Source organism: Bufo gargarizans, chromosome 4, assembly GCF_014858855.1.
Source record: "Bufo gargarizans isolate SCDJY-AF-19 chromosome 4, ASM1485885v1, whole genome shotgun sequence".
Classification (NCBI taxonomy): Eukaryota; Metazoa; Chordata; class Amphibia; order Anura; family Bufonidae; genus Bufo; species Bufo gargarizans.
The window spans coordinates 306384466-306411186 of record NC_058083.1 but is presented as its reverse complement, the minus strand read 5'-3'; the positions used below and the strand labels follow the sequence as shown (position 1 = coordinate 306411186).

Sequence of the window (26721 nt, the reverse complement as noted above, 5' to 3'; positions counted from 1 at the left end):
CAGACATGCAAGCTGCCCATGCCACACATACTCATGCAACCCCATACCATCAGAGATGCAGGCTTCTGAACTGAGCGTTGATAACAACTTGGGTTGTCCTTGTCCTCTTTGGTCCGGATGACATGGCGTCCCAGATTTCCAAAAAGAACTTCGAATCGTGACTCATCTGACCACAGAACAGTCTTCCATTTTGCCACACTCCATTTTAAATGATCCCTGGCCCAGTGAAAATGCCTGAGCTTGTGGATCTTGCTTAGAAATGGCTTCTTCTTTGCACTATTAGAGTTTCAGCTGGCAACGGTGGATTGTGTTCACTGACAATGGTTTCTGGAAGTATTCCTGAGCCTATTCTGTGATTTCCTTTACAGTAGCATTCCTGTTTGTGTCGTTTAAGGGCCCGGAGATCACAGGCATCCAGTATGGTTTTACGGCCTTGACCCTTACGCACAGAGATTGTTCCAGATTCTCTGAATCTTCGGATGATGTTATGCACAGTTGATGATGATAGATGCAAAGTCTTTGCAATTTTTCGCTGGGTAACACCTTTCTGATATTGCTCCACTATCTTTCTGCACAACATTGTGGGAATTGGTGATCCTCTACCCATCTTGGCTTCTGAGAGACACTGCCACTCTGAGAAGCTCTTTTTATACCCAATCATATTGCTAATTGACCTAATTAGTGTTAATTGGTCTTCCAGCTCTTCGTTATGCTAAAATTTACTTTTTCCAGCCTCTTATTGCTACTTGTCCCAACTTTTTGGGGATTTGTTGACACCGTGAAAATTTGAATCAACGTATTTTTCCTTTAAAATGATACATTTACTCGGATTAAACGTTTGATCTGTCATCTACGTTCTATTACAAATAAAATATTGACATTTTCCATCTCCACATCATTGCATTCAGTTTTTATTCACAATTTGTTTAGTGTCCCAACTTTTTTGGAATCCGGTTTGTATCTTTATAGGACAAACCTCTCCTTCCCCATGGGACAATGTGCAAAGCGCAAATCGCCCAGAGATGTGGCGAAGTACATTATGCACTTTGTCCCAGGTGAAAGGAAAGGTTTGCAGTAGCTGTGAGTGAAAGGGCCCTAAGAGCCCTGTGTGCCTGTCCTGAGTTACTCAATCCCTATACTAATAGTGTACCTGTGTGTGGTACTTCCGGAAACACTCCCCTAAGCATAGGGCAGGGTGGTCAGGGCAGTCAGGACAAAAATAGCGGGTGTCACTCCATATTCCACTCCTGCTACAGACACAACATTTTTTTCGGGGTGATGCTTGGTTTGAGGAACCAGCAACGACATTGGGAAAATGTCACTCGTGTAGACGGCTCACTACACTGGTGGTTGGGGCCACGGAACCTCCTAGATACAGGAGGTTTTCGATGATCTCTTCCTGAAATTTGAGGAAGGATCCTGTTCTCCCAGCCTTACTGTAGAGAACAAAACTATTGTACATCGCCAATTGAATTAGGTATACAGACACCTTCTTATACCAGCGTCTGGTCCTGCGGGAGAGTAAATAAGGAGCCAACATCTGGTCATTGAAGTCCACCCCTCCCATGAGCAAATTATAGTTGTGGACACAGAGGGGCTTTTCAATGACTCCAGTTGCTCATTCAATTTCGATTGTCGTGTCTGCGTGAATGGAGGAGAGCATGTAAACGTCACGCTTGTCTCTCCATTTCACCGCGAGCAGTTCTTCGTTACACAAGGCAGCCCTCTCCCCCCTTGCAAGACGGGTGGTAACGAGCCATTGGGGGAAGCCCCGGTGACTAGGTCACGCGGTGCCACAGCAGCCAATCTGTTCTAGAAACAAATGCCTGAAGAGGGGCACACTTGTGTAGAAATTGTCCACATAAAGATGGTACCCCTTGCCAAATAAGGGTGACACCAAGTCCCAGACTGTCTTCCCACTGCTCCCCAGGGAGTCAGGGCAACCGACTAGCTCCAGGGTCTGATATTTACCCTCATAGACACGAAATTTGTGCGTATAGCCTGTGGCCCTTTCACAGAGCTTATACAATTTGACCCCATACCGGGCGCGCTTGCTTGGGATGAATTGTTTGAAGCCAAGGCGCCCGGTAAAATGTATCAGGGACTCGTCTATGCAGATGTTTTGCTCAGGGGTATACAAATCTGCAAATTTGGTGTTAAAGTGAGCTATGAGGGGCCGAATTTTGTGTTGTTACTAAAGTGCAGGAAACGCAAGTTGTGTCCTGGACATGGCAGCAGAGAACATGGGCATGTGATGAATTGGAGTCATAGACCAATATGACCGCAATTCATGCTTTTTTGTCAGGCCCATGTTGAGGAGAAGGCCCAGAAAAGTTTTAAATTCGGAAACTTGGACGGGTTTCCACCGGAAAGACTGGGCATAAAAGCTTCCCGGGTTGGCGGCTATAAATTGAGTGGAATACCGGTTTGTTTCTGCCACGACTAAGTCCAAGAGCTCCGCAGTCAAGAACAGCTCAAAAAACCCCAGTGCCGATCCTATCTGAGCTGTCTCAACCCGAACTCCAGACTGGGTGGTGAAACTACTGGTGCGGCTGAAGTTGGGGGCTGCCAATCAGGGTTTGCCAGCACCTCAGGGACTCTAGGGGCTCTACGGGCCTGTCTGTGCAGTGGCTGCGACAGGGGAACTATTGCACATGTCACCGTACCAGCTTCAACTGCCCTTCTGGTGCTCGCCACTTCACCATGTTCTACGGCAGTGCTGGTAACTAGGTCCAGGATGGGCTACGCTGCTGGTGTATGCCTCACCACGTAATCCAACAGCGCCAGCCCCACTCTGCTGCCCTTGAAGCGGATCCTGCGCAACCTGTGGTCTAGCAACACGGGACCGGGTACGCCTGGTGGTATCAGGGACCTCAACCTCATTATCCGAACTTTGGGTCAGACTGCCACTGCTTTCTACAGGTTAGTATTCTGACCCGCTGGATTCGTCAGATGAGGGTTCCCATTCCTCATCCGACTGGGTCAGAAGCCTTTAGGCCTCTTCAGAAGAATACCCCTTACTTGCCATTTGGTCAACTAAATTTAGGGGGTATTCCTTGAGACTACCTAAGAAAAAAAGCAAGCCTGTCTTACAAATGGGAGGCTAGCGAAGTACAGGAAGCCGCTGTGATTGATACAAAATTTCAAAACTGATTTTTTTATCGCCTATAATACTATTATAGATCTGACTGTGATCAGTTCTGATCACTTACAGATACTATAAAAGTACCAATGCTGATTAGCGATACGCTAATCAGCGAATCAGTGACTGCAGTGCGGTGGGCTGGGCGCTAACCGGCGCTTTCTACCTACCAAAGGGGCCTAAACTAACCTAAAACCTAACAGTCAATACTGGTGAAAAAAAAAAAGTGACAGTTTACACTGATCACCTTTTTCCCTTTCACTAGTGATTGACAGGGGTGATCAAGGGGTTAATTGGGGTGATGGGGGGTGATCTGGGGCTAAGTGTGTAGTGTTTGGTGTACTCACAGTTATCTGTGCTCCTCTGCTGAGACCAACCGACGAAAAGGACCCAACAGACAGCAAAAAAGCCATTTAACACACTATATTTATAAATATAGTGTGTTAAATGGCTTTTGATTTGATTTTTCAAAAGTCACCAGCCTGCCAGCGATGATTATTGGCTGGCAGGCTGGTGACGAACTTCTCCTGCGCTGATTCCCGGCCCGCACTGCTCATGTGCGGGCTCGCTATGCTCGAAATCTTGCGTCTCGCGAGAGGACGCATCGGCGTGTCCAGGAGGAATAACCGGGCCGCCGCCAGAATGCAATCCTGCGTTCAGTGGTCCTGAGGTGGTTAAGGTGAGTTAAATTATTACATTTTTTTTAACCCCTCCAGCCCTATTGTACTATGCATTCTGTATTCAGAATGCTATTATTTTCCCTTATAACATGGTACAATTTACACAACCTTGAACCCAAACCTGAACTTCTGCGAAGAAGTTCGGGTCTGGGTACCACATTCATTTTTTTATCACGCGCGTGCAAAACGCATCGCACCCGAGCAATAAAAACTGAACAACGGAATGCAATCGCAGTCAAACTGACTGCAATTGCGTACCTACTCACGCGGGTTTGCCGCAACGCATACGGACCTTATCCGGACACGCTCGTGTGAAAGAGGGCTTAAAGACCCTTATTTATCATACCTTCACTCCAGAATTCTGGCAATAAAAGGCTTGAAAATAGGGCTTTTGCGACTTTTTGCACTCTCTTGTGCAAAATTTAAGTGATTGCACAAAATTTAGTGACTTTCTTGCACTCCCTTGTGCAAAAGTTTGCAACGTTTTGCATTTTTACACCACTCACTCCAGTTTTGTAATGTGGGTAGAAAAGAGGGGGTGGGTTAGCTATGTTAATGAGTTTCACTCCAGATTTACCATTGAGACTTTTTTTTAAAAGTCGCAATCTCACTTCAGTAGGAGTAGGAAAACTGGAGTAGGTTCTCTAGACAGAAGTGTTAGGTCTAAGGATAAGACAAGTCTATCAAGTAACATGAGACATTTAAGCAAAACTGACTTAAAATTTTCCCCTCATGATAAATTTCCCCCTTATAAAAGAAGAAAACAGCAGGTCATCACTACATTCCTACTATTAATATTGCATATCCCCAGTGGAAATTATACACCGTATTGCATCTATTTTTATATCAATGTGATGTTCAGTGCCCAAATATAGCTTCATCCACATAAATTCCAACAGAGAATAAATTGCATGACAGTCACCAATTTCTTATCATTATTCACATTAGTCCTTTAAAAGCTGACACTTGGCAACAGTCAGGAAATATTGGGCTCCCTTCCCAGAGATGTGGCATGATGGCGGTTTTGCATCAAACATAATGCTTTATCGAGGTGCTGGATGTCTGGGAATGAAGGCCAACTGTTCCAAAGTGTTTATAAGTGCTGTGCAAGTTATTTCCTATTAGAATCTATGAGTTGGAAACTTTTCAGTGCACTCCTGCCGCCTTTTTAGGCATGACAACCTCTTAATACCATGCTACTCAAATTTTCACAACTTTCAACATGTTTATGTTAGCAATTTGCAGTGAGCCTATGAGGAGCCAGAGCGGGTGATGGGAGTAGTAATCGTGGCTCTGGCTGTCACTGTGAATCATGGCGGCTTTCTTCACACCGTTGCTCCCTAGGGCCATGCAGTAAAAGGAGCAGGTACTCTTTCTTAGGCCTCATGCACACTGCCGTGTTCCACGGCCGTATGCGGGCCGTGGAACCGCGGCCTGGATCCCTCCTGAGAGCAGGAGCGCACGGCGTCACTGGTTGCTATGACGCCGTGCGCTCCCTGCTGCCGCCGCAATACAGTAACACACTGGTATAGATCATACCAGTGTATTACTGTACTGTGCCCGCAGCAGGGAGCGCATGGCGTCATAGCAACCAGTGACGCCGTGCGCTCCTGCTCTCAGGAGGGATCCAGGCCGCGGTTCCACGGCCCGCATACGGCCGTGAAACACGGCAGTGTGCATGAGGCCTTACCTTGGGGCACACTATGATTCTGGGGCTCCTGTCTTATAGTAGTTGGGTGCCTTTGATGTTAGGTGCTTGGATGGGTACAAGGCATAACATGTAAAGTGCAGTGGGCAACGCATGGTGCAGGAGTGAGAAAATCAGGCCAGTGGTAGAAGAATAAACATCTCTCTTTACTGTATTGCAAAATAAGGGTTGTAGTACATCCAACTAGTCACAGTCATCAGTCACAGTTACAACTGTACACAGTGTAATTATCTCAGATAATAATGTATGGATTTAGGCAAGGATGGGCGTTATTGCACTATTGATGGCACGTCTGGTCAGGACCTGTTCCAGTGTGATGGATGTCTTAACACTGGCTTTTACAGCAGTAAGGTCAGAAAGGCTGTAGTTGCAAATTACCTTGCTAACTCATATGCTTGGCTGTGCAGATTCCAAGTTCTCCACTTTCCCTCGATCTGTTGACCTTGCAGTAAATCAGACAGAGACAAAGGGGAAGACAGGCCAAAGACCCTTCAGGCAAATTTCCTAGTGGGCCAGTACCCAGGGGCTGCCCAAGCTATTTACATGGCCACCAGCCACATAACAATCTGATGCTCCCATCATTAATTAAAGGGGTTGTCCGGGTTCAGAGCTGAACCCGGACATACCCTTATTTTCACCCCGGCAGCCCTCCTGAGCCTCGCATCGGAGCATCTCATGCTCCGATGCGCTCCAGTGCCCTGCGCTAGATCGCGCAGGGCACGGGCTCTTGTGTTTTCAATAACACACTGCCGGGCGGTAACTTCCGCCCTGCAGTGTGTTCGGTGACGTCACCGGCTCTGAGGGGCGGGCTTTAGCTCTGCCCTAGCCGTTTTACTGGCTAGGGCAGAGCCAAATCCCGCCCATCAGTGCCGGTGACGTCACCGGGCTGCCTGTCAGCCCCATAGAGAGCCCCGGTACGTCACCGGAACTCATAAAAATGCCTTTGCCCTGTGCAATTTAGCGCAGGGCAAAGGAGAGCATCGGAGCATGAACTGCTCCGATGCTCATGTCAGGGGGGCTGCCTGGGTGAAAATGGAGGTATGTCCAGGTTCAGCTCTGAACCTGGACAACCCCTTTAATGCTTGAAACAACGGCTGCAGGTACCCTCCTGAGTGAAAATGTATCACCATCCTCAGGACGGTGATACAATTGAATTTTGTGGTGAGTGTCTCAGTATTTTGTGCTGCACTGTGGTATTTGTCTGGGGCAATATTTTTGGCTGCACAGTATTTCAGGTCCTGCCTATAAAAGTAGAGCTGTCATCTTATGTACTATGTTGCTAATGTAAAGGCTGCATAGTGTAGGGACAGGTCCTATCTCGTAATATCTTACAACACTTTTTTGTTCCCTTTTTTTTAATGGAAGCTATCGTAGAATACCCCAGACAAGCATTTATTCATAAGTAGAGTGACCCCCCCCCCACGTTTCCCGATGGATGGCTGCAATGTTTCTGCATTACAGAGCAACCCATCAAGAGTGGGGTGGAGGAGGAGATGGGAGAGGTTCTCCCCCAAATACACCAGACTTCTAAACATTGGCCCTGATTTATCATTCCTTCACTCCAGAATTCTGGTGTCAAAAAATAGCTTTTGCGACATTGTGCACTCACTCGCTTTTTTTTACTCTAGCTTGTGCAAAATTTTGCGACTTTTTGCGTTTTTACACCACTCACTCCAGTTTTGTAATGTGGGTGGGAAAGTGGTTGTGGCTAGCTATGGTAATGAGTTTCACTCCAAATTTATCATTGAGACTTATTTTTTTTAAGTCGCAAAAAAGTCACAATCTCACTCCAGTAGGAGGATGGAGAAGGAAAACTGGAGGAGCTTCTCTAGACAAAAGTCTTTGGTCTAAGGATAAGACAAATTTATCAAGTAACATGAAACATTTGATAAATGTGATATAAAGTACTCCAACGCAGACTCAAGCAAAACTGACTTAAAATTTTCCCCTCATGATAAATCTCGCCCTATATGTCCGGTGTATTCTTTGATTGATCCTATTAACCAAATGGCAAAATATTTTTTGTGCCCTTTTGGCTAATAGGAGAGTAGATGGGGAGAGATGGCAGATCTGGGGATCTAAGGGTTTAGGAAAGCATGTGTTTGTATATGTACTGTAGTCTCTGACAACATGCACAGTGATATATCAGAGGGGCATCATTGGGAAAAATTCACACAAAAAATATGTATTTTAATCAGGGGCCATTTTTATGCATCTTAAAGAGAAACTCTCAAAAATGTGCCCTGTTGGAGCCTAGAAATTTTTTATTTCCTATAGGTTTGATGTATACAAATTTGCAGCACTCCACATTTTTGTATCCTGCAGAGTCCATAAAAAAAATGCATATGTTAACCTAAATTGGAACTGTATGGTGAACAGACACCACTGTACGGCATCAGTCTGAGTCATCTGTTAATGCATACATTTTTGGTATGCATTAAATGGATGGCAAAACTAGGATGTAAACCCATCCCTAGAGTCATAATAAGCACCAGTACACAGTGGAGTAGCGTGGCGGAGAGGGGAGGCCAGCATGTACTGACAGAGCGCTACCTGGTTCTAGTGGTCAGGGATGAGGACTGTGTTTCCCAAAGTTTATTTTCTACTGGGAAATACAGGGCACAGTATAATACGCTAGAATCTACACTCACCTAAAGAATTATTAGGAACACCATACTAATACGGTGTTGGACCCCCTTTTGCCTTCAGAACTGCCTTAATTCTATGTGGCATTGATTCAACAAGGTGCTGATGGCATTCTTTAGAAATGTTGGCCCATATTGATAGGATAGCATCTTGCAGTTGATGGAGATTTGAGGGATGCACATCCAGGGCACGAAGCTCCCCTTCCACCACATCCCAAAGATGCTCTATTGGGTTGAGATCTGGTGACTGTGGGGGCCATTTTAGTACAGTGAACTCATTGTCATGTTCAAGAAACCAATTTGGAAAGGTTCAAGCTTTGTGACATAGTGCATTATCCTGCTGGAAGTAGCCATCAGAGGACGGGTACATGGTGGTCATGAAGGGATGGACATGGTCAGAAACAATGCTCAGGTAGCCCGTGGCATTTAAACGATGGCCAATTGGCACTAAGGGGCCTAAAGTGTGCCCAGCAAACATTCCCCACACCATTACACCACCAGCCTGCACTGTGGTAACAAGGCATGATGGATACATGTTCTCATTCTGTTTAAGCCAAATTCGGACTCTACCATTTGAATGTCTCAACAGAAATCGAGACTCATCAGACCAGGCAACATTTTTCCAGTCTTCAACAGTCCAATTTTGGTGAGCTCGTGCAAATTGTAGCCTCTTTTTCCTATTTGTAGTGGAGATGAGTGGTACCCGGTGGGGTCTTCTGCTGTTGTAGCCCATCCGCCTCAAGGTTGTGCGTGTTGTGGCTTCACAAATGCTTTGCTGCATGCCTCGGTTGTAACGAGTGGTTATTTCAGTCAACGTTGCCCTTCTATCAGCTTGAATCAGTCGGCCCATTCTCCTCTGACCTCTAGCATCAACAAGGCATTTTTGCCCACAGGACTGCCGCATACTGGATGTTTTTCCCTTTTCACACCATTCTTTGTAAACCCTAGAAATGGTTGTGCGTGAAAATCCCAGTAACTGAGCAGATTGTGAAATACTCAGACCGGCCCGTCTGGCACCAACAACCATGCCACGTTCAAAATTGCTTAAATCACCTTTCTTTCCCATTCTGACATTCAGTTTGGAGTTCAGGAGATTGTCTTGACCAGGACCACAACCCTACATGCATTGAAGCAACTGCCATGTGATTGGTTGACTAGATAATCACATTAATGAGAAATAGAACAGGTGTTCCTAATAATTCTTTAGGTGAGTGTATATAATATAAAGATATTAGCCGTACCCCCGAATAATGATTCAATAAGGTGGTCATTTATTATATAGAAATACGTCTACGTTAGGCGTATTTCTGACACATATTGTGGCGCAAAGGTCCTTAGCACCGCAATCTGCATATTTTTTCCGCTCATGCCAGGTCTAAAAAAGGATGGCATGTGCAGGAAAACGGATACAGTTATGGCCATCCAGTTATTGGATAGCACTGCCATACATTGACCGGATAATACCTCTGTACAGTGACCGGATACCACCGCCATACCGTGACCGGATAAAAAGGTATAAGAGGGCACAGTACAGGGAATGACTAGGGCACTGCACAGGGTGTGGTAAGAGGGCACAATGCAGGGTATAAGGGGGCACAGTGCAGGGTGAGGGGGGCACAGTACGGGGTAGGGGGCACAGTCACATGAACCTGTGACATTAGAAGGCCCTTATGGTGAATGTGGTTCATATGCCACCATCATGAGAGGCATAGGAGTGAGACAAGGGTGTGATTATGTGGCTAGAGATAAAAAAAAATTACTGTCGGCCAGTATAGACCCCAAAAATTAGGCAATAGGCAATCACCTGACAGCAAAGAACTTTGGATTCTGTGACTGGAGGTACATTAAGTGGTCACAGGATAAATATGTAACTGTCGGCCAGTGCAGGCCCCCAAAATTACAGGCCCTGACATAAAAAGCCTTTTATGCCGCTGTATATACATAAGGCAAGGACCATTCTTTGTTCTACCTGGTGGCGGATATTTGTGGGCTGGCATGAGGAAATTCAATTACACGTGGTCATCACAGGTGTTGAATTCCTCCGAGATCTATGCCTAATTCATTTAAAAAAAATGTGAGGTAGTCCACACTGTCGTGAGCTAGGCGAGTGCGCTTATCCGTCACGATCCCCCCTACTGCTACGAATGTCCTTTCGGACAGGACACTCAACCAGAGGCAAGCCAAGAGTTCCATGGCAAATGGTGCCAGCTCTTGCCACAGGTCAAGCCTGCACACCCAGTAGTCAAGGGGTTCCTCGCTCCACATCGGCCGTTAACCTGATGTAGTCAGACACCTGTCGGTCTAGAAGTTCCCTGAGGCTGAATCTGCAGGGCAGCTGTCGATGGGTTGGCTGCAAGAATGATCTCATATCCGAAGTGACCAACACATCTTCAAACCACCCTCTTTTTGCAGGTGCGGTAGGATTGTTACCCACACCTGTTTTGCTGTGGGTGGAAATTCCTCCGCCAGCCCCTGCAACAGCAGAATGCAGCATCTCTTGCAGAAAGGCCTGGAACTGCTGCATCCAGACAGCCTTCAGTGATGCTGGTCACATGTCCGCCATTTTGTGTTTGTACCGGGGATCTAAGTACGTTGCCACCCAGTACTGGTCCTTGACCTTTATGCTTTTTATACAGGGGTCCCTCTTCAAACACTGGAGCATGAAGGCCACCATTTGCACTAAATTGGAAGCGGTGGAGCGGCTTGGCTTCTGCTCATCGCCCAGGAGAATGTTGTCCTCGGTCTCCTGCCCGCAGCCACGGACAACACCAGAGATCCCTGAAAAGTTTAAAGCCTGCTCTTATTGCTCCTCCTCCCCGCAGCCACCATCCTCCTCTGACTCCTCTTTAGACTCCTGCTGACTTGTCTCAGATGGAGTGCCCCTCCCCCCCGGTAATTCATTCAGCATTGCAACTTCCTCTTCTTCCAACTCCTGCTCCTCGACGACTTGATCAATGACATGACGCAATGCATGCTCCAGAAAGAAGGTGTAAGGTACAATGTCACTGATGGCGCCCTGGCTGCGACTGACCAGTTTGGTGATCTCATCAAATGGCTGCAGAAGTCTGCATGCGTCGCGCATGAGCAGCCATATTGGCGCGGTGAAAAGAAACCAAGCTCCCCAGAAACTATCCTGCCGCACAGTTCGTACGGGTAGTCGTTAATGGCACATTTCTGCTGGAGCAGCCTATCAAGCATATACAAGGTAAAGTTCCAGCGCGTCGGGCAGTCACAAACCAGACGTCTGACGGGCAAGGGGTGTTGCCGCTGAATGTCAGCAAAGTGGGCCATGGCCGTGTAAGATCTTCTAAAATGACCAGAGATTTTCCTGGCCTGCCGCAAGAAGTCCTGGACCCCGGGGTATTTGGCAATGAATCACTGCATGACTAAGTTCAGGACGTGTGCCATGCATGGAACGTGTGTCATTTTGCCCAGTTTCAGCTAGCTCAGCAGATACCAACTGTCAAATTGAGTGCGGTTAGCCACTGATCGTCCTGTGACCGCAGAGCTGAAAGCAGTGCAGGACCGATGTGGCTCTTGGCTTCCAGGCACAACAGCCGAAGCACAGCATGACAGCGTCTCACCTGGCACATAAAATAGGTTCTGAGGAGCTGAGGAGCAGATACCAACTGTCAAATTGAGTGCGGTTAGCCACTGATCGTCCTGTGATGCAGAGCTGAAAGCAGTGCAGGACCGATGTGGCTCTTGGCTTCCAGGCACAACAGCCGAAGCACAGCATGGCAGCGTCTCACCTGGCACATAAAATAGGTTCTGAGGAGCCACTGATCGTCCTGTGACCGCAGAGCTGAAAGCAGTGCAGGACCGATGTGGCTCTTGGCTTCCAGGCACAACAGCCGAAGCATAGCATGGCAGCGTCTCACCTGGCACATAAAATAGGTTCTGAGGAGCTTGGGCAACGGAAGAGGCAGCAGCAATGGAAAAGGAGGATTCAGCCGAGGAGGAGACGGAGGATGTAGTAGGAGGAGAAGAAGAGGCAGGCCTGCATGCAATCCATGGCGGTAACACTAAATCCACACGGGTGCCACAGGTTACATGCTTGATGGCAATCAGAAGGTTCACCCATTGGTAAAAGTTATGTACCTTCCCTGCCCGTGTTTGCTAGGCCACGTGTCTGTGGTCAGATGTATCTTGGCACCAACACTGTATGCCAGAGATATATTAACTTGCCACTGAACGTGGCCATATAGTTCAGGGATGCCCTTTTGGGAGAAATATTTCCTTCCGTGGACCTTCCATTGCAGTGTGCTAATGGCCACAAATTAAAGGCTTCCAAGTCTACTAATTTATATGGCAGCAGTTGGCGGGCTAGCAGTTACGACAAGCCGGTCAGCCGTTGGGCAAGAGGGTTATCCGGCATCATAATTTTTTTATGCTCGAACATTTGGGCCACGGAAGCCTGCCTTCTGCCCAATGAATGCAGCGATGGAGTGGTGGAAGGTGGAGTGGAGGACAAATGGGAGGAGTGAGGAGAAGAGGCAGGACGTGGAGCACGTGCAGTGTGGCTTTGTGGGTTCTGACGGCGTTGCTCCCACTGGGCTCGGTGATGGGAGGCCAGGTGCCTTCTTAAGGCAGCCGTCCCTAGGTGAGTGTTGGGCTTACCGCAACTTATGCATTGACAGTACAGGCTTCAGATGGCAACACTATTGTCAGCATCTGAAACGTTAAAAAAAGCCCACACTGCAGAGCCATGTGCTGGTGTCCTGGGAGCGCAAGATGTGACCGTGCATGGTGGATGGCTCGCTCCAGATACATTTGCAGTTTGCTTTTTGCCTCCTGTGCATTGTGAGTTCTGCCTGCTCTTAGTGGATGGGCTTTGGTGGTGTCTTTGGGGTGCACACAGCAGAGAGTGAGGAGGGTGCAGATACAGAGGATGAGGAGGGTGCAGAAGCAGAAGGTTAGTGAGCCACTCAAACCAACTCTGGTGCGTCCTTTGACATAATCGCAAGCACCTTCTCCAACTTCCCACTTAGGCTCCAGCCTGGTGCACCTGCCCGACCACTACGACCCCTGCGGAACAGCCTTCCTTTTCCTCTGCCTGTCATTTTCAAAATGACCCTGTATTTGTGGAAGCTAATATATGGCAGGCCTCAATCAATTGTTAGTTGAAGCTGGTATATCACCCTCCAGCAGTAATTTTGTGGATGCAGGTATATGGAAAACCTCTGTCACTATTTCGTGAAAGCTGATATATGGCAGGTGCCTCAATTAGTGGTTAGTTGAAGCTGGTATTTCACCCTCAAGCAGTAATTTTGTGGACGCAGGTATATGGAAAACCTCTATCACTATTTTGTGGAAGCTGATATATGGCAGGCCTCAATCAGTTGCTAGTTGAAGCTGGTATATCACCTTCAAGCAGTAATTTTGTGGACGCAGTTATATGGAAAACCTCTATCACTATTTTGTGGAAGCTGATAGATCGCAGCCCTCAATCAGTATTTTCTGGAAGCAAACAAATGCACTATAATATACTTTCTATGTTAGAATATTATAAGTATATCACACCCCTCTGTGTATCACACCTAATTGCACAACATTACCAGTCCTTAAAAGGACTTTTGTGGCCCTATTAGCTAGTGTTTGGTGTCCCTAAGTTCCTAACAGCCTGTCCCTGCTCCAAAATGCAACCTCCCCCTAAACTGGCAAAACACATAATGGAAAATGGCTGCCAGATCGGGTTCTGTTATAGGGTTGGGGGTGTGTACATGTGCAGAAACGTCTCAATTGGCTGTCCTATGCCACCTGATGGATGCGTCATGGGTCAAAGTTCTGCACAATGCAAAAGAAGATGGCGCACGCGGACATCGCCATATGTTTGCATGTTCGGCGGATCGCGAACGCGCAAAGTTCACCGCAAAACGACCGCTGGGCGAACCGCAAGGCCATCGCTAATCAAAATAAGAGTTATACAATTTGCCTGAAGTATCATTGTGGTCTGTAGTGAGTGCTATAGTGTAGTGAGTGATATGTATATCACCAAAGATGAGTTGAACACAGTTGGCCACATTTAAGTTGTGTTTGCCTATTTTCTTGAGTAATATGTGCCATTTGTCTGGCAAAACGCCCATATTTACTAATGTTAATGCAGCTAGATTTTGGTATAACGTGCCAAAAAGTGATACAACTTGACTCATCTAGATTTAGAGAAAGATTCTGCACCTAGTCTGAAAAAGTGGTGTTATTTTATGGGAAAGAGATAAGGCCAAAATGTGCTATTTTGCACTAAGTGCCCACCAATTTAGGCATAAAATTCTGTCACAAAGTCAACCTAGAGTTGGTATAAAGTTAGACAAAGTGTCAATCCTTACACTACTTTTATCATCCAGCCTGAGCCACTGTAATATATTAGATGCAGGTCTAGACAGCCAGTCTAAGTTTAAGCCATCTACTAGCTTAGTAAATGTATCCCAGAGTCTGAGTTTAGTTTTAGAGACACATTTATTATTTTTTAATCTCAGAAAATTGATGTGGTTGCACTCTTTTTTTGTTTGTGTGATGTCATATATTTGAGGAGTGTACCTCTTGAGTTAGACACCGTTGATGATGTCAAAAAGTATGCCATGCTTGATACTCTTTTTGGGCTCGAAAGTAAGCATGGCTAAGTGTAACCGTGATTCTTGTCAAATTTTATTTTTATCCTCTAGCGAGATCAAATCAAGTACCAAATCTATATCACATCATGCACCATTGTAATAGAACAGACAGTTGCACAGTGTGCCAAATCTATGTTTAGGCTGTCTAAGTATTAATTGAATATGGATGAAACCTGTAATTAATAGACACTGTCCCACATTTACTAATGCTGCCTAAGACAACCTATGCTGTAGGCATCTACTTAGCATTCAACAGCGATTATGGAGAAGCAGTTACTGTGTTCATCTCTCTGTAATAGTGTACACTTAGTTTTAGACCTATATTGTCATCAAGTAAAAAATTATTTTATAATCACCTTCATGTATGTTAAAAACAAAATGCCTGATATCAGTAAATGCCTTCATTTGTCAAAAAGAAGGAAATGAAAAGCAGTCTAGAAATCTAATTACTCATTCCATCCCTGGTGTCCATTGAAAGCAAATTTGTCTCAGCAGGATATTATTAGTAAAGGTAAGTAGAGAAAACTTTCATTACCTTTAATTGTGCAAAGTGAGAAAGGGAATTAATAGCGAAATTAGGTCTTCACCTTCACAAAGTAACTCTATCTAAACTTTATATTGTTGCAGCAGGTCATTAGAAGATTTCTATTTTGGTGTTATGAGGTTTGTATTTCTTATCTAGATGTATTATCTATATTACCTCTCTGGTTATCAAGCAATGAAGCAAAGACAGAAATAAAAAAGAAGATAATTAAACTATAGATTTTACTTTTTACAGATATCACATAAGAAATTAATGAGGACGTTTCACTGGTTCTGACAATACATTATCAATACCTCACACTGTAGGGAATGTTTAGGAGATGTCACTGTGCAAATATTTTTCTGATCTGCTGCTCTGTTGGAGGAGACGGCAGCTTTTATCAGGGGACGTCACAGCCAGGGAGAAGGTGCACTGTTTTTTCTCAATGGTACATAAAACCAGATGCAGTGGTCTCCGTCACTGAACGAGCAGCCGACAGTTGGGAAGGAAAGCTTCATTCCGGACAATTGGCTACTCCTCGGCCAGTGTAAACACACCTTAAGAAATGGCCAGTGGAGGCATAGCTATAGAAGTGGCTGAGCGGTAGGCCCTCCGCTGTTTCTCTAACTCCAAAAGCAGGGCATGGAAGCCATGCTTTGACTTCAGTGGGAGAAACACTGCAGTGATTAGCACTTTCCACTACAAGGTTGATAGAGCTGTGTAGTAGCAACTTCCACCAAGAAATCTACACTCAAACAGCTGATTGGAGGCATTCACTACACTATAGCACTCACTCCACTCCACAATGAATTCAGTGCGGGGTTGACTTTTCAAAATGGGATCACTTTTTGGGGGTTTGCAGTGCAGGGATACCTCAGGGCTTCTTCAACTGCAACATGTGGCCCAAAACCCATTCCAGCAAAATCTGTTCTCCAAAAGCCATATGGCATGCCTTCCTTTCTGAGCTCTGCAGTGTGTCCTTATATCAGTTTCTAACCACATAGGGGGTGTTTCTATATTAAGGAGAAAAATGCACAATAAATTGTGGGGTTAATTTCTTCAGTTACCCCTTGTGAAAATGAAAAATCAACATTTATTGGTGATTAAATGTGATTTTTTTCATTTTCACAGCCAAGTGTTCTAAATTCTATGAAATATGCTGTAAAGGGCACCCAAGAAACATTCCATAAAAATCTTCCCCCGAAAGCCATATGGCACTCTTTCCCTTTTGAGCCCTGTCGTGTGCCTATACAGTAGTTTATGACCACAACGGAAATGTTGTCGTTGTATTTATGGGGTGACTTTTTCATGTTACTCCTTGTGAAAATTGAAAATTTGGGACAAAAGTGACATTGTATTGTAAAAAATAAATGTTTTCATTTTCACTGTTTCTAAATTCTATGACACACCTGTTGAATCAAAGTGCTTACCACAATCCTTGAAAAATTCCTTGGGATGTCGTTTTCAAAATATGGTCACTTTTTGGGGGGTTTCACTGTACCTGTCACTGGGTACCTCAGGGTCTCTTCAAATATGACATAACACCCAAAACCATTTTAGCAAAATCTGCTCTCCAAAATCCATCTGGTGTTTCTTCCCTTCTGTGACCTGTGGTGCGCTCATACAGCTGTTTACGACATATGGGGTGTTTCTGTAAACTTCAGAATCAGGGTAAAAAATAATTTTGCCATTCTACAGAATGGATTAAAATGAAAAAGCTGAAAAAATTTACTTTTTACATTTAATCTCCACTTTTCTTTATTTTTTGTTTTTCTTTATTCTTTGTTAACACCTAAAGGGTTAACAAAGTGTCTAAAATTAGTTTTGAATAATTTGAGTAGTATAGTGTCAAATAGTGTCCATAGTGCCGAATTCATAAAATAGAAAATTTCTATTTTTTTCTGAAAAACTTTGGTCTTTTTTCAATACCTAAAGGTAATACGTATCAACCTAAATGTATCACTTACGTAAAGTACAATGTGTCACAAGAAAATATTCTCAGAACAGCTTGGATAAGAAAAAAGCATTCCAAAGTTATTACCATGTAAAGTCTAGATTTGCAACTAGTGTTAAGTGAATCAGAGTCCAGGAAGTGGACTTCAATCCAAATTTCAGGATAAATTTGATTCGACGTGAAGCCAAATTTCCTCATGCTTCGTGGTAGCGAAATGATTTTACCTGAAATAGTGTAAAAAACACTTGCTTATGCTGTGAAGATACGAGATGTGCAGCACCTGAAATTACGGATACTAGAAGCCTGTTCTAGCATTTCTCCTGCGGTATTGCTATCAGTGTGTGAAGCGTGGGAGAAGAGGGTTGCATTGACAATCCAACACAATGGGCAGCACATTGAACACATTTTATACGTGGTCAGAAACTTGTAAATAACTCATGAAAGACTAAAGTTACGTTAAAACCGAGCACACCATTGTTTTTCTTGTGAAATTCCCAATAAGTTTGATGTGTCGCATGACCCTCTTCCTATTGAAAAAACTAAAGTTGGATTCAAAATGGCCAACTTCAAAATGGCCGCCATGGTCACCACCCATCTTGAAAAGTTTCCCCCCTCACATATACTAATGTGCCACAAACAGGAAGTTAATATCACCAACCATTCCCATTTTATTAAGGTGTATCCATATAAATGGCCCACCCTGTACTTTTATTGCACGTATATTGCAATAATGCTTAATTTTTAATGCCTTGGGTATTTCATATGCATAATAATACTTTTTTTGGGGTAACCCCTTTTAACAGTAAGAATTTGTTTAAAATATAGAACTTATTCTTAAAAACAAAATCCCAGCCACAGTTAATAAAACAGGTTATCGTATGATTAATGTAAAAAATTAAAATCGGACATCATATATTACATTATAATGTCTTTACAGCAAAGCTAGAAGCAGCCCTGCACGTCAAAGACCCAGAGCTCCCCCATTTATTGCTCCAATTGCTCTGCTAGGAACGTACCATATGTCCTTTGCCAGGGAGCATGTTCTTTTTGCAGCAACTCTCTTCCTGTGTCACAGCACAGCAGAGTTACTGGTGGCAGGTGAAGGATGAAACTGAGTATGTGTGTCCACCTTGGCAAGGTTGACAAATAAATAAGAAAAAAGAACAAACCACCCTCTGTTTTCTATAACTGAGCCAGTTACTTACCCACATACAGACATTTTCTCCCAGTCCAAGCATTCTCATTTTATATACTAACCTTTTTTGCGGTACAGTGTCAAATGCTTTGGAGAAGTCCAGATATACAACATCCATTGATTCGCCGCGGTCAAGTCTAGAACTTACCTCCTAATATAAACTGATTGAATTAGTCTGACATGACAGATCCCTCATGAAGCCATGCTGATAAGGCTTATTTGCTTATTTTCATTAAGGTACATCTTTTAGAAAACCTTCAAACAGTTTATCCACGACAGATGTTAGACTTACCGGCCTATAATTTCCGGGCTCTGTTTTTTACCTCTTTTTGAATATTGGAACTACATTTGCTAAGCGCCAATCTTGTGGAACACTCCCTGTCAGTATAGAGTCCTTAAATATCTGAAATAAGGTTCTATTATATGACACATAAAAGAACATTGGGGTAGTTGGTGATGTGGTGGCATTGCCATTTGAGTCTGGTGTATTGGGTAGTACTGTCACCACCAGACATCTGAGAAGCTCTGACAGATGCCTTTCAGAACCTCCTCCTTGAGCTTCCTTTGTTTTGCTTTCAGTTCCTCATCTCGTTAGCCTCTCTCAGCTGTCATGTAGTTGTACTGATTGCATACCTTTAAATCCCTCCCCATAGTGCATCAGTTTGCGGTTTATATTACTTCCTGGAGTGTGTGTGCATGCTGATCCTACTTCTCAGTCTTCTACAAGATAAGTGTTGTTCATTCATTTGTGTTTTTCTGTTTGCTGGATCCCAGGTGACCCTGACTCCCTCCGTATCTAGTGTAGGGAGCCGGTGGTCGTGTCCCCTCACTATTGTAGGGTGTTCAGGTGTTATATAGTCGAGGTACAAGGATATGCGATCATCTACCATTGGGATTTTCGCATAGGCTGAGCAGTAAGGGAGAGAGCCAGGTCTTATGCAGGGGTCTCCCCTTTTGTTCCTTAGTTTTGGATCCAGTGAGTCGTATATTCATTTTGTGTTGTCTTGTTTCCTGTACACATTCCGTGATAAGTACCTTCCTAAGCAGTACCTCTCTGGAGTGTAAGGGTGCCCTTGAAAACTACATCAACCAGTGCCGTCAGTCAGACAGAATATTTAACCGAACAATAAAATGAGGTTTTATGTTGGAGTTACACTGCATATTATTGCCAGTTTTAATTACCATCTATATTACTGCTGATAACATATTGTTTCAAGGTGGCCATAGCGTTCTTTACTTTTGTTGACACATTTTCTTTACTAAGATGCATTGCTAGGTACAGTACATTTAAACATTTAGTTTGTCACTGAACTTAATGGTCAGAGAAATAAGATATCAAAATATGAATACTTACAACTGTCCTCTTCTTCAGAAATACATTTCAAGACATAACAGGCATAGATGAACCCAGCAAGCTGAAATAAAGCAAATATATGTTAGCCTATGGGGTCAATGTTGGCAGGTTTATAGAAAAACCACTAAAATAACGTGGCCTAAATGGGAGGAAATGCTCAAAAACCCCAAACACTGTAGCGTGTTTATAACCGGGGGAGCAATTCCTCTGCATGTGATCCTTTGCTAGCGCCAATTACCAACAAAAAATGCATACAATGGAGGATGTCGGCAGCAGACCACATGCACCACAAAGGCATCATACACAAGATGGAATAGTGCAGTGTTTCCCAACCAGTGTGCCTCCAGCTGTTGCAAAACTACAACTCCCAGCATGCACGCACAGCCAAAGGCTGTCCAGGCATGCTGGGATTTGTAGTTTTGCAACAGCTGGAGGCACACTGGTTGGGAAACACTGGAGTAGTGTGTGAATGAAAAAGATACACCACAATGATATGCAACTGACAATACTGGCTAATTCCTTAGGCTGATGATAAAAACTGAGACTTTAGCCAATGTATTCCAGTCAGGAACACAACGGAGCCCTTTTGCACCACCGTCAAGGTATCTCAGTGTGGCATGGGTCCTACCACTAGACTACCTATGGTGTGTGAACACGGTCTGAAAGGAGCTGGATCGTAGCACCTTTTAGACCGTTTTGACCGTGTTCACACACCATAGGTAGTCTAGTGGTTGGACCCATGCCACACTAAGATACCTTGACGGTGGTGCAAAAGGGCTTTGTTGTGTTCCTGACTGAAATACATTGGCTAAAGTATTTTTAACATCAGCCTGAGGGATTAGCCAGTGTTGCATATCATTGTGGTGCACCTTTTGCAGTGATTTATAACTGGTTCATAGCACTACATATTGGGCTATATAATATAATCTGGATTAATGTCCCCATTTTATTATTTTTGCACAGGGCATGAACCTGCGTCTATATTCCCAAGGTGTAATGTAGAACAGTTTAAAATCCAGGTGAGTGTAAAAGAAAGTGTATATAATTTATAAGTGACTTTAAAGTGCTATTCCCATCAAAGCCTTTCATGGGAATAGGGGCTGGGGCTGGCTAGAGTTATAGAAACATCGGAACCATGTTGTGAATAGGTTCATTTCTGTAATTCTGCCTACCCCCATCTGGTTACTGGTTACTCTGGTTACGAAAATATTTTAACAGTTAGGGTATGTTCACATGGAATTGTTCTGGAAGGATTTTGGGAAGTATTCCATGTGAAAGTCTGCACTGAGAACACATGTAATCCACTTCCCATTGATTTTCACAGGATATTCTTTTTTTGCTTTGAAAAAAAAGTAATTTGCCCAATGTTGGTGTGGATTTTGCATTGAATCCGGAAGCAAAATTACCTCTGAAATGGGTAGGGTGAAAACTGCGTCAAATTACACAAAAGCAGCCCAGAATTTTAAAGCAAATTCCTCAGCGCTGAAAAAACTCCATGTGAATATGCCCTTGTACTCTGGCAATACTACCTTAACTACACTTGAGACCAAAAAGCTGAAGAAGTGAATAAAGGGGTCCCTATTTGAAACTTTTGAGGCCCCCTGAAAGGTGAACGGTTTATCAGGATTTTTTTGGGCTGCAGGAACAGCTTACAATTCCCAATTCCTCAGTTTACAATTCACAATCTGTCAAATTAATAGAATAGACTTAATCTAAATCGCCATGCAAATTTAATAGTATCATCAGATGGATATATTTAAAAAAAATGAAATCATCTTAAGTTCTTCTTTTATTGTCATTGTAATTAATCCTTGTAATTAAACCTTGTGATTTAGCATTTTCAAATTTTTGTTTTTCACTCCCCGCCTTCCCAGAGCCATAACTTTTTTATTTTTTTGTTCACAAAGTCCTCCAGATAAGTGAGTAAAAAAGAGTATTACATTTGTGGGATAATCCATTTAACTCCAGTTCTTAATTACTGAATATCCTTGCTTCCATCTGCAGATCGTTAAAGAACACAGGCCTGCAATTTCTGCCAGTCTTTGCTGTTCTCTTTCATCTACTAAAAGCCGTAGCATAGAAATATCAACTAAACAGTTTATACAGAACAGGTAAATAATTGTATTTTCTTTAAATAGCCTATAAATATGCATGGCACCAGCTTGTTTAATTATTAATTAGGATGTATGAGCTAACTTGGTGTTCATTCCCTTCAATTATATATCTACAGAAAAATTGGTGTCACATTTGTAAGGAATATGAATGTCTGCTTTGCATTTGCTTGGAGCAGACTTCTAACAGGATAATGAGGCATAGACTATGGCATTAAAATGCAATAAAACAACCAGGAGATATTGCTGTGAGTCCTGACTTCAATATGTACTCATGTCATGTAGTATTCTGGACAGATTCATCAGATAAGGCATTTTCTGCTTACGGGTTGGCATTTATCTTCAAGAGAGATTTTATTTCATTTTTAAGACATTTTCATATCACTTTGAAGTATGTCCTAGAAAAGCAGCGAAAATAAATGAATCTGTCTTATATTGCATTGTTGGCTGTCAAGAATACCCTGTTTGTGAAAATGAATCAGAATTGTACCAAATAAAAGTGTAAAATGCAGTCTACTTAAATAAACCTCTTGCTATAATTCTAGTGTCAAATATTCCAACTGCTTTATAACATGCTACATGGCCTCTAAGCAAATTACCCATTGTTTTATTTTTATGCTTGCTGAATGTGAACTGAATCATTCTAACGTTTTAGATCAGTAATAATCAAAAAAGCATACATGTACAATCTGTGGCTCTCAATGCCATTCTGCATCTAATCTCTAATCTGGATTTCCTGTTTTTGAGGCTCACCAATGGTTTATATCTTGTGGTGAATTCTCTGTATTCACTCTGGTGAAGTCTTCTCTTGATTGTTGACTTTGACACACATACACCTACCTCCTGGAGAGTGTTCTTGATCTGGTCAACTGTTGTGAAGGGTGTTTTCTTTACCAGGGAAAGAATTCTTCAGTCATCCACCACAGTTGTTTTCCATGGTCTTCCGGATCTTTTGGTGTTGCTGAGCTCATCGGTGCGTTCTTTCTTTTTAAGAATGGCCACTCCTAATGTTTTTGCCATCTCTCTGATGGGTTTGTTTTATTTTTTCAGCCTAATGATGGCTTGCTTCACTGATAGTGACAGCTCTTTGGATCTCATCTTGAGAGTTGACAACAACAGATTCCAAATGCAAATAGCACACTTGAAATGAACTCTGGACCTTTTATCTGCTCATTGTAATTGGGATAATAAGGGAACAACACACTCCTGGCCATGGAACAGCTGAGAAGCCAATTGTCCCATTACTTTTGATCCCTTAACAAGTGGGAGGCACATATGCAAACTGTTGTAATTCCTATACCGTTCACATGATTTGGATGTAAATACCCTCAAATTAAACAGTCTGCAGTTCTTGTCCATTTCATTTCAAATCCATTGTGATGGTGTATAGAGCCAAAAATGATAGAATTGTGTCGATGTCCCAATATTTATGGACCTGACTGTATATGACTAGACTCAGCTAAACATATGTGGGGTAAAGTGTCATGTCAATTTACAAATACCGAATGTTTTGGTCATGAACTGACAGTTCTCTTGTTTTCCATGGCTTCTACTCCTCTCCCTTCCCCCAGTTTAAGTTCTAAGATTTTGTTTTAGACTTATGCTCTAGGTAGATTTATTGTCCAGTAATCTATTTTCAAAACATAGAAACATAGAATGTGTCGGCAGATAAGAACCATTTGGCCCATCTAGTCTGCCCAATATACTAAATACTATGGATAGCCCCTGGCCCTATCTTATATGAAGGATGGCCTTATGCCTTATGCCTATCCCATGCATGCTTAAACTCCTTCACTGTATTTGCAGCTACCACTTCTGCAGGAAGGCTATTCCATGCATCCACTACTCTCTCAGTAAAGTAATACTTCCTGATATTACTTTTAAACCTATGCCCCTCTAATTTAAAACTATGTCCTCTTGTAGCAGTTTTTCTTCTTTTAAATATTCTCTCCTCTTTTACCTTGTTGATTCCCTTTATGTATTTAAAAGTTTCTATCATATCCCCTCTGTCTCGTCTTTCTTCCAAGCTATACATGTTAAGTTCTTAACAAGACACTTAACAAGATATCTATTGATAGGTTACACGTAGGAAATAGGTCAAAAGAAAATTGAGAATTGACGTGCTTAATTTAAGAAACTTGATACCTTTATTAATGAGTGGGTATGAGCAAGAGTGATCGATACACTCAGATGCTCTTGATATAAAAATGCAAACAGCGAACCTCCTATTATAGATAGGTGGTAGATAATGAATCACTATAGTGACGGGGATGATAATGGGTAAGTCTGTGGGAAAAATTCTCTCCCTAGACGACCCTACGGAACTATGTCCTGAAGCACAGGGATGTCCCCTAATGGTGGAGACACCCTGCCCCCGTACCTAAGCCTAGATATGGCCCTAGTGATGCCCTACTTAACAAAGCTGGATCGAGAAATATTAATCCAGTGAAACAAAACAAAAAAATAATAAGTCTAATGTAAATGATAGAAAGACAACCCCAACGCGTTTCGGCTGCATACAGCAGCTCATCAGGAGGTGATGACAGTGTAGTCAACGTAGGGAATAAAGTAAGCAAAAAAAATTTCTTTTATAAGAAACTGTTGTGCTTAGAAAAATAAGATGGTACTTAGCTCCTTGGCATACTTGATGGTGCTGTGTATACAGATATATATCTCTTGTCCGTATATATGATGAATTCTGAGGGTGAAAAAAAGGGCTATATGTCAGACATTTATATAGGTCTGAAAAACAAAGTACTCTGTGTCTGATATTCATATGTGAGTCTGAACGAGTAAAGTACTTAGTCACAAGTATTCATATATTACCATAGTGTACTGATCACTAAACAAAGTATACTATATGCCACTCAGTCATTAGCATAAGGGGACAAGTCAGTGGTGTAAACGATATAGTGTACTCACCAGACAGAGGGAGACCCTGTAACAGGCACAGCTGGTATGCTGGGAGGCTGGAGGGCTCATAACAGTATGTCAGCGCTTGCTATTTAAGCGCTGGTGCCGGCATGTGTTTCCGGACGCCGAAGGGAGAGCACTTCCGGTCGGTGGAACGCATCGTAGTGACGCGATGCGTCACTTCCGGTCTTTGGAACGCATATTGGAACGCATGAGCGGCCAATAATGCTGAAAGTTCCTGGTCTGTATGTGCTTCTCACTAACTGTTAAATTAACCACAGTAATCGGATCAAAATGGTTCTATAGTCCCCTACTTATGAAAAACTCGGTGATGGGAGGACTATAACATATATATTGAGCCCCAAAAATACCAGGTATTTAATCGGAGGGATTCTAATGGTAGCATAATATAGACATCATCACGTGTATATAGCAAAAATTACGGGAGCCATATAGACGTGAGAAGGAATGATTAAGGTGACAGTGATGTATGTCACTTTTCCTAAGATATGGTGCTTCACGCACCGGCATTGGCAAAAGGGGGACGAGCAATTAGGGATATTTATATAGGATAGGACAGAGGAAAAGTCTCTGATAGAGGAATTAAGGGGTTTGTAATGAGATGTTTTAAATCAAATAAAACATGTATATGTGAGTCGCTCATTGAGACCGCTTGGTGACTGTGACCGGAATCGATAAATCCATTCGGATTCTTTTTGGAGTATCTTCCGGTCCCAGTCACCCCCTCTTAGAGGTTTGGGAATGACCTCAAGTACTAGAAACTTAAGGGTACTTAGGTCTCCCCATGTTGATCGTTAATATGGTTAGCAACGGGGGTGTCTTTTTTCTTTACTATGTCGTTGATGTGTTCGCAGACTCTACGTCTAAGTTCCCTGAAAGTCTTGCCGATGTAATCTTTCGGACAGGTACACTGACATATATAGACAACTCCCTGTGTTTTGCAATTAGCGAAGGAACCTAACGTTTGGACGATATTGGTTGTGGAACAGGTGACCGTTTTAGAAATACGTATATATCTGCAAGCCTTACAGCTACCGCATCTGAATGTCCCTTTCGGTTGTCTGTCCAGCCATGTTCCCTCCTTTTTTATGCCGGTGTAGTGGCTATGCACGAGCCTGTCTCTGAGGCTCCTCCCCTTGCGATATGTTATTTGGGGGTAGTTAGAGATGGCTTTAGATAGGTCTTTGTCCATCATTAGGATTGGCCAGTGAGTTTTTAAAATGGCAGTGACTTCGCTGTTAGCTGTGTCATACGTGGAAATTAGGCGAATGGTTGAGCTATCCTTGTTATCTTTTGTTTTTGGTATTAATAAATCGCCCCTATCCCTGTTCTCAGCTGCCTGAAAAGCTTCCCTTAAAGTAGACCTAGGGTACCCTCTCTGTAATAGTCTATTTCTTAGTTTCCTTGACTCCTGGTAAAAGTTTTCTTTGTCAGAGCAGTTACGGCGCATGCGTAAATATTGGCCTTTTGGAATACCTCTTTTGACTGCTTGTGGGTGGTGACTATTCCAGTGTAAAATGTTATTTGTGGCGGTCGGTTTTCGATAGATATTTGTAGTCAGATTTCCTGCTACAGATGTTACTTCCACATCCAAGAAGGTGATGCTCTTGGATTTAATTTCGCTGGTGAATCTTAATCCCACATTATTATCGTTAAGGGCGGAGACGAAGTCACAGAATTTCTCTTTACTGTCACCCCACACAACAAAGGTGTCATCAATATAGCGGGTCCAAAAGACAATCCCACTATTCCACCACATCTGGTGATCGGGGAACACAAATTTGTCTTCCCACCAGCCCAGGAAGAGATTTGCATAGGCGGGGGCACAAGGGCTGCCCATAGCAGTCCCCCATGAGCTGGTGGT

At 43.3% G+C, this 26721-nt stretch overlaps 1 protein-coding gene across 1 annotated transcript in view; it reads right to left on the bottom strand.

Annotated features, from left to right (window-relative positions):
• NKAIN2 (sodium/potassium transporting ATPase interacting 2) overlaps positions 1 to 26721 on the bottom strand; it is an 850529-nt gene that overhangs the window by 80617 nt on the left and 743191 nt on the right. The window contains exon 5 of the mRNA XM_044291165.1: positions 19813 to 19873. Coding sequence (XP_044147100.1) covers positions 19813 to 19873 — 61 coding nt within the window. The remainder of the gene's footprint in view (positions 1 to 19812; positions 19874 to 26721) is intronic.